This window comes from Lepisosteus platostomus, chromosome 7 (assembly GCF_059453375.1).
Source record: "Lepisosteus platostomus isolate fLepPlt1 chromosome 7, fLepPlt1.hap1, whole genome shotgun sequence".
Lineage (NCBI taxonomy): Eukaryota > Metazoa > Chordata > Actinopteri > Semionotiformes > Lepisosteidae > Lepisosteus > Lepisosteus platostomus.
The window spans coordinates 13,455,527-13,464,378 of NC_142617.1; the positions used below are offsets into that span (position 1 = coordinate 13,455,527).

Genomic DNA, 8,852 nt, shown 5'->3' on the forward strand with positions numbered 1-8,852 from the left:
TACCTCCCAGCTCAGGGTCTCTAGTTGTACCGTATTCTATAATTGTGCATGGAGTTATATTGCTTTGTTTCTCTTTGGTGTCATATTAGAGGAAGAGTGGAATTGTTTTGCGTTTCTATGTTTGCCCGTTGGCATGGTTGGGGAATTTTTGTTAATGGTAGTTTTAGTCCTTGTATATTACAACTGCTTGGAGATGATTGAAGCTCTTATTTCTGGCGTGAGTTGTAGAGTATCTGGAGTGGGTAGGTGACTTCTTAGTAGGGCAAGTACAAATAGGTTGTTGCACTATTCTTTATTCATAGCGGTATCATTATCACGTGTTAGTTGTGATTATGGAAAGTCACTGTATAGTCATCCACTAAGTGCTGACTGGAACTGGTTTTAGTTGCTCTTGTTCTATGTTAATAAATGTTAATATACAGTTAGTAATGTTGGTTTCTTGCCCTGTGATTGAGTGAGTCGACAAAATAAAAAGAACCTGGGTATTACAGCAAAAGGGATTCGGATTATATTAAGTAAATTTAGAGATTCAAACCCCTACTTAGGGTAAGGTGGATGAAATTGAGTTACTTATTTGATTATTTTATTTTTTGTTTTGAATTGATAAGTTAGAAAATTATTCTTGCAATGCGATATGCCCTGTGTAATGTGTGATACACACTACTGATAGTATAGTGTATTGTTTGTCTTTTTTTTAGACTTTTGCCTCTCCTACCAACCCTCCCCCCCCCTCACACACACACACTTTACACAATTACTGTTGACTGGTACCTGCCTTACTGTCTGTGCCAGGAAAACTTGTACGAGGGGAAGCTCAAGTCTCAAACGTGCTTCAAATAACAAAACAAAACTCGCCACTGTATCTTAAGGTCCAATCATAAAATCAGTATAGTCCCCAACACCTGAAGCCCTATATTCACTTTTGTCACTCTGTGACAACACAGCTAATTCTTTCATACCACCTCTCATCCAAACACAAAGTGCTTTGGACAAAATGGGAGAATTGTTACCTTCTCAACATTTGCGACTTCTTATTTTGCTTCATGAAGAACCCCCTTGTTTGGCTGTACACTCCTTCTTGGGATTTGCTGCTGTACATCTACATATTCTTGACATACAGTAATAGACACATTAATTAAGAGGGAAGTTTCAAGAGACGTTGCATGTTTATTCCAAACGAGGTTTACTCTACCCGCCCAGCTCAATTCTAGGAATACCTCACGTGATAACATCATGGAGATCTTTAATAGAGCGCTTCTGCACCAAATTGCAGGCTTGAAGAGACAGTGTTTCAAAGGTGAGCAGTGTCTTCCAATTTGGACTGAAAAATATTCGTCTGCAGTTAACTATTTAGTCGTTTAGTGTGCATGTGGATGGGAAAACGTACATCGATTAATATTTTAACAGCTTTTATTATCTTTAAACAATGAATACCCATTTTGATGTTTCTGAAATCTGACTTTGAGAAACTCGTGCATCATTTTTTATTTTTTTACAGGTTAAGAACTATGACGTCCGAGATGACTACAACATCACCAGTTCTTAACACCACTTTTATCCGACCTTATGGCTTTTACGTCCGTGGTTTCTACGCCTTGGAAAACTCGAATTACTACTTTATATGCTTAGGGGTGATTTACATCGCTACAATATTAGCCAATGCACTGATTATGTCCATCATCTGGTTTGCTCAGCCGCTGCACACCCCGAAGTATTTCGGGGTCTTTAGCTTGGCCTTGGTAGATGTGAGTTACAGCACATCACTCATCCCGAAGTCTTTAGATATGTTTATTTACGGGAACAGACTCGTCGAATATAATGCTTGTTTAACTCAGATGTTCTTCGTTGAATTTTTTTCTGCAATGGAATCGTACGCGCTCGTGGTTTTGGCGTACGACAGATTAATTGCTATTTGTTTTCCTCTAAGATGCAAAACTATCAATTCAAATTCTAAAATGATCATAGTTATTCTAATTTCTTGGGCTATACCCTTTGTTATTGTTCTAACAATGGTGTGTTTCATAACACGCTTGTCTTATTGTAAATCTGTAATCGTTAACAGTTACTACTGTGACCATGGACCGGTATTTAAAATTTCTTGCAGCGACTATTCTATCAACTGGTTTATGGCTGCATTTTATATAGTCGTTTTATTGTTTTTCCCTCTCGCGTTAATACTGGTGTCTTATGTTTGTATTGTAGTAGCACTGCTAAAGATAGCAGAAGCCGATGGTCGACGAAAAGCATTCAAAACATGCACTTCCCACTTAATTTTGGTGGCTATATTTTACGTTCCGCTTTTAGTCACCAACATTATAGCCTGGGTTAACGTATACATTGATACCGACACCCGAATTCTGAACACGTCTTTGTCGGGTGCTATTCCTCCTCTTCTTAATCCTATTATTTACACTTTGAAGACTGACGAAATTATGGAGCAAATTAAAAAATACATTAGAAATAGAAATAATTTGTTTTCTTTTACGCGGTAAACTAGTTTGAAAAAGTTTAATAAAAACAAAACCATGTTTAAAAAATAAAAACTAAATAATATTCAGCTTTTTTTCTTGGAATAAGTTTGAAAACCACCTGCAAACCCCATTTTATCTGCTTCTCTGAGATGCAAAAAGATCCTTTGGATGTTTTCTTTCTCTTGAAATGTTTTTTTTATATTCACATTAATCTATCTCTGTGCAACGCCCTATCAAATGCTGTACTATATGTGGTTTGTACAAATGTGGGTTTGTTATAGTTAGGACAGTAACTTTTAACAAAGTTAAAGTTTAAAGTCAGTAACTGCACTTCACATTGTTTGTATACATACTTTGCATTGTTTTTGTTCCTTCAGTAATATCAATTAACAAATTATTTACCTGGATTAAATGTCAATCAGCGTGATTTTAATGTAATTTGATACAGCACTAGAAGTGATGCCCCGTGTAATATTAGACTATTATTTGTTTTCTACAAATTTACTGTAAGCAACTATCTATGACATTGTTCGTGCAAGTGTTGGGTTTTGAAGTGTCATCCATTTAACTTAAAAAAAATTAAAATAGTTTTTGTTGCAAAATCTTTAATTTCTCACCAGAGTATCTCAAATAAAGGAGACCAAGATAACACAGGAAGAATGGATTAGAAACACTAAGTGGTCAGAATTACTAGGATACAGCATACTGTAGCTTTCTATTCTATTTGACATTGATGGGGTGCCTGCTTGACGAGTCAATAATTCCCTGTCTACTTTATAACATACGATAAGATAAGATCACTTTATTGGCCATATACAATTTCTTGTATTAGGAATTTGTCTTTTCGCATACCCCAAGTTGCTTTCCATGCGACACAAAGACAGGGAGAGAAGCTTGGCGTCAGAGAGCAGGCTCAGCCATTTATACGGCGCCCCTGGCGCAGTTGGGATTAAGGGCCTTACACAAGGGCCCAGTAGAGTAGGATTCCTCTGTCGGCCGCAGCATACTGTACAAACCTGCAACCTTCCAGCCACAGGCGCAGACCCTTAGCCACAGAGCCACCACACCGCCTTTACTTCATGCACTGTAGTTATAAATGATGAGGCTCCATCTAGGTTGTTCTTTAAAAGTAACACTACATTCTAGCCATCCTCACATGACAAGGAGAAATATACTGTATTATTTTAACATTTTAAAATGTCTGCATTAGGGCTGATGTTTCTATCCAGTATAGAAAATGACACTTTCTGCATGAGTGTATTAGTGAAATATAAAGTTTAGGCAATAGTGCATGTGCTTCTTTTTAATAGGACGACAATAGAAATGTGTGGCTGGTAAAAACATGCAAATTCATACTTTGTTCTCCACTCTGGCTGCTGTCGCATCATCCAGGTGGGGGCTACACATTGGTGGTATTGGAGGGGAGTCCCCATCACCTGTAAATATTATATCACTTTTCAAAATATGCAGTGTGCAGTACCTACTGGACACAAAAAAGAACTGAGAGTACTGGCTGTAAGTTCTTCAAATCTGGGCCACACTTGCTCTAACCTCGGAAAAGTAACTCGAAGGTAAAACTGAAGAGGATTACATTTTTTGCAACTAAATAAGAACAATAAAATAGAAGTGCACTTCACCTTGTGTAGCCCTTAGGGGTTTCAAGTCTACTGCATAAAACGTACCTAAAACGAAGATGTTATTAAGAATGTAGGACCAGCATACAGTGTCATCTCCTTTCAACCCTTTCCAGTTCACTACTAATGCTCTAATGTCACAGGCAGCACTGTACAACTCCCTCTTAATACAGTATATAATGTACATACAAACTCTTAGTGACACTTGTATAAACGCTTAGGGCTGTTTTCTACAAGGGTCAATCGTAAAATTATTCTGTCTCCGTCTGAATGCTAACATGGGTTCTGTGAAGGGGGGGGGTTGTGAGGGGGGATTCCCTGCTTGCTCCAGGTCCAGGTACCTTTCAGCATTTCCGTATTTATCACAAGACATCTTGCTAGCTTGCTGAGGAAACAAATCTGCTGTTTGCACTCCCCTTGGCGAGACCTAAAAAGTTGCTTTAAACACAGGTAACACCTGATAAGATAACAGCTGCGCTGTTGCATTAATACATTATTGGATGCATGAATCAGATTTGTGGTGCAGCCTACAGTGTAAAAAACTAATGATGCACCATTTTAAGTTAAAGATTATTACAGGAATTAATCAAACCTCCTCCATTGCACCCATCCCTGGGGACTCCTGATGCCACTTAGCACCAGAGTGACTTTAATAAATTAAACTGCTTTTCAGGAAAGTGCAGAGTGGAGGCAGTGGGGTTTGACTGAGACAACATAAAGAGGCTGGTTCTGTTGTTTTTCATCAGTATCCTCAGGGGTGAGATACCATATGATGTTTTAAAAAAACACTGCAGTACAAAAAATACTATGCATGCTTTATTTAATGATATGCAGACTAAGAACTATGACGAAACCTGTCTTTTAAACTAACATTATTTGGCTGTTTAATATCTGTGGTTTCTACTGTATGTCTTTCAAAATGCTATTTTATTAAGAAGTTATTAACTGACATTCAGGAGTGATAATGACAACAAGTCAATCTCACTCTAATCATAATTTTTACTGAAATTAGTTACATACAGTATATAACCAATCACCTCTTGTCGCATCTATCTCATGTATCCCGCCTCCAACCCATCTCACCTTGCAGCTACCCCTTGATTAACTCCTCTCTCTGAATGAAGCTTGAGTCTCTTCATCCTACGGCCAGGGAGGTTAATCGCTATTCAACCCTTTCACCACAAACACCACCCACAGAATGGAAATATCAAAACATAAAATACTTTAAGTAGCAGTTCTGGTAATCAGCATTTCTATGGTATACCTGTGACATGAAAATTGAAGGGCCTGCCCCTTGCAAACACAGGATATGTATTACATTTAAAAAATGTGTAGCCATTTTGGAATTATTTTTTATTAATTAATTTCAATTAAACAAAAGCCAACTTGCATAAATAACTGCTCTTCATTTGCTGGACCTGAGAGGCTGGTGAACATGGATGTGAAGAGATAATTGAACCTGAAGCTTGCAGAACTACCGTGAGTTATTCAGTGTTCACTTTTCATGAAACTTTGATATGAAACAATAAACTTAAAACATAAAGCAGTATTTCACATGGCCAGCCTAGTTCTGAAGTATTGAAGGGGTCAACAGCTTTTTAATGAAAAACTTTGTTTCAGATGCACTGTAGTGTTTAAAAGTTTAAGTTTAAAAAAACTCTAAAATATAACAAAGCAATATATATATTTAACTTGTTTCTGAGGATTTTAGGCTTGTGCAAATTTAAATTATATCAAACTGTTTAATTGTAGCAGAATTTTAAACCCAATACTGTATATTTTCTTGTTGGTGGGATCCGATTGGGTAGACCCAAGAACAAAATAAAGCCTCCATCTGGTACTGCATTTGGAATTTGTGATTGGCACAAGGAGTTTGAAGTGGCCTTACATTAGATGTGTGTTACGTGGCACTTTCATCTTAACATATCTCATGTAACAGGACATGACACGTTTTTAAAATTTAAATCCATTGCCTCCATTGTTTTCACACCATGGTATAAAAAAAATAAAAATAAAGTTAAAGCAGATAAGTGGTCTCATCTAGACAATAGCCTATGTGAAAAAGTTAACACCAAAAACTGTGACTTTGGAAGTAGGGATGCTTCAGCAACAGGCATTCCTTCCAAGTCTGTCATGCTTGTGCTTTTTCATCCCTTGCCAAGTTTAACAAATAATCCTAGATCCTGTTTACAGATATAGCAAAGAGAGGATTATTCAACCCACGGATCTTCTCAAATACTGCATTTGAAATCCTCAGACCAAATTAATGTACAGGAAGACGATTTAAACTTCTGCACCTTAAGTTCTTTCTTGGTGTATCCTGTGCGAATCTCAGTATGAAGATGCCGAGGTTTATCTACAGTAATTGCATCCCGAGAGAGGCATCGTCAAATGTAATGAACTTCTTAGAGGAACAGTTTAACGACAATTACTGTTTTCCATAACCTCTAGCGACGTGGGTTCCGTTACGTCCGCCTGATCTAGTGAAATCCATCGCATAAATTCAGTGGATTTCCCACAACCAAACTAAATTACGAATCCACCTACATCGGAAGGAGCTGGTTAAATAACTACAGATTTTGTCCAAGAGGGTATGTATTACTTACTATTGAGGACAATTTTCACTTTTCGTTGTCTTGTGCAGCATATGTGGAATTTACAGTAGCCTATTTAACAAACAAAATAGTGAATCAGCATATTGTTTCTTTTGTATTTTATTGCCAGTACGATTTCTTCTTTTACTTTTAATAAAGATACTATTAATTCTACTGGGGTATTATCATTTTAAAATTATAAGGTTTATATATTCATAACCATTTTAAATCGCAATATCTATGCTGACTATTTCTAGGGATCACGAAATTCGAAGAATTGAAGTTCAATGGATGCCACACCAGATTTGAGTAACTTCACTCGTCCTGTTGGATTCTACATCCGAGGCTTCTATGCTTTACAAATAACTGAATATTATTTCACATTTTTAGCTGTTGTTTATGTGATTACACTGCTAGCAAACTTCTTGATAATGTTAATCATATGGTACGCAGAATCCCTCCACACTCCGAAGTACCTAGCCATTTTCAGTTTGGCAGTCGTAGACGTGAGTTACAGCACAGCTCTTATTCCCAAAGCAATACACACATTTCTTTTCAATTCGAGATTCGTGTACTTCAATGCCTGTCTAACGCAGATGTTCTTTGTTCATTACTTTTCTTCGATGGAATCGTTTGGTCTTTGTGTGCTGGCGTACGATAGGTTAATCGCTATTTGCTTCCCATTACGGAGCCATGCTCTGAATTCCAATGCTAAAATGATGTTGATCATCATCGTTTCTTGGACAATACCGTTGATTGTCGTTCTAATCATGGTCGCGTTGATTCCTCCTCTGCCATACTGCAAAACAACTATTGTCAACAGTTATTTTTGTGACCACGGGCCAGTGTTTAAAATAGCTTGCGGGGATTATTCTCCCAATTGGTTTATGGCTTGCTTTTACACGGTGGCCTTATACTTCGCTCCGTTTACTTTTATTGTCGTTACATACATGTTTATTATCAATGCTCTTTTGAAAATAGCATCCACAGAAAGTAGGTGGACAGCTTTCAAGACGTGCAGCACACACTTGACTCTGGTGGCTATATTTTTTATACCTATTGTTGTCACGTACGTTGTTGCGTGGGTAAATGTGAACATCGACACGGACACAAGGATAATTAACACGTCGATGTCTGCTACTATCCCCCCGCTCCTAAATCCTATTATATATACTTTAAAAACTGAAGAAATTCTGGAACAAATTAAAATGTTTATCAGGCGCAGGAAAACTAGACCCAGATTTTAACGAGCCAATAAATGTTGCATAGGGTATTGCAATTTCTGTTTGTGGGAAACTTATTTGTTGTGGAGAGGATATATTGTTCTGTACATAACTAAAATCGTTCACATTTGTGTTGAGAAATCTGCTGTTTACATATCCATGTTTTCTGAAAAAAATGTAGATATTAAATTGTTTTATGTGCATGGAGTCAATATGACCTTGTTTTTTGTGTTGTATTCAAGAAAATGTCTACTGTACATGTACCTTTACAATTTTAAATGCGTTTTTTATTTATGTAATTGTCATTGTGAATGAATTAAAATAATTTAGTATTTTTATAGTTCTGCATAGGACGAATATCTGTCAAGTTACATTTTCCTCACCCTTTCTAGTAAGTGGACAGTATGAGGTGAAATGTTTATTGAGACTTGAATTCAATATGAGGTAACGGTAGTCTGCATATTCATCATTTAGCACCTGATAAAGTCAGTGAAAGAGTCACACAGTTTTGTGGTTTGATTGAATGTATGGTGTTCCCGATGTACAGACACAAACTCCAATTTTTGCAACCATTTGATACCATGACCTTTGAAGACAGGGACCTCTCCAAGGTACTGAATTCATTGTACCCCTTGCACTTAACAGGAGCAATCTTAAATACAGTACCTGCTGTGGTTTGAACTACACATGGAAAGTTAGTGAAAAATGAAAAGCAAATATTTATAACAATGTTTTTAATAATAAATAATTTATTCACCAGTTTTCCACTCTCACCATCACTGCAGTGAGTTACCTTGTTTCTTAAAATAAGGTAACTAAATGTACTAAATAAATTATATAAATCTGTTTTAACTTTTAGTTTTAGTTGTAACATTAAACTAGATATGGTAAATTCCATATATACTGTACTGTAATACCCACATTGCTTTA

At 36.8% G+C, this 8,852-nt stretch overlaps 2 protein-coding genes across 2 annotated transcripts; both read left to right on the forward strand.

The window, feature by feature from the left end:
* The first annotated feature begins 981 nt into the window (after positions 1-981).
* On the forward strand, positions 982-3,023 carry LOC148658272 (olfactory receptor 51F2-like). Its single transcript, XM_088641927.1, has 2 exons — positions 982-1,297; positions 1,499-3,023. The coding sequence occupies exon 2, from the start codon at positions 1,509-1,511 to the stop codon at positions 2,490-2,492; it is 984 nt and encodes a 327-aa protein (XP_088498053.1). The 5' UTR covers positions 982-1,297; positions 1,499-1,508; the 3' UTR covers positions 2,493-3,023.
* A 3,339-nt stretch (positions 3,024-6,362) lies between these two features.
* Positions 6,363-8,260, forward strand: LOC148658273 (olfactory receptor 4D9-like). Its single transcript, XM_088639375.1, has 2 exons — positions 6,363-6,696; positions 6,957-8,260. Exon 2 carries the CDS (start codon positions 6,987-6,989, stop codon positions 7,944-7,946), a length of 960 nt encoding a protein of 319 aa, XP_088495501.1. The 5' UTR covers positions 6,363-6,696; positions 6,957-6,986; the 3' UTR covers positions 7,947-8,260.
* The last annotated feature ends 592 nt before the right edge of the window (positions 8,261-8,852 follow it).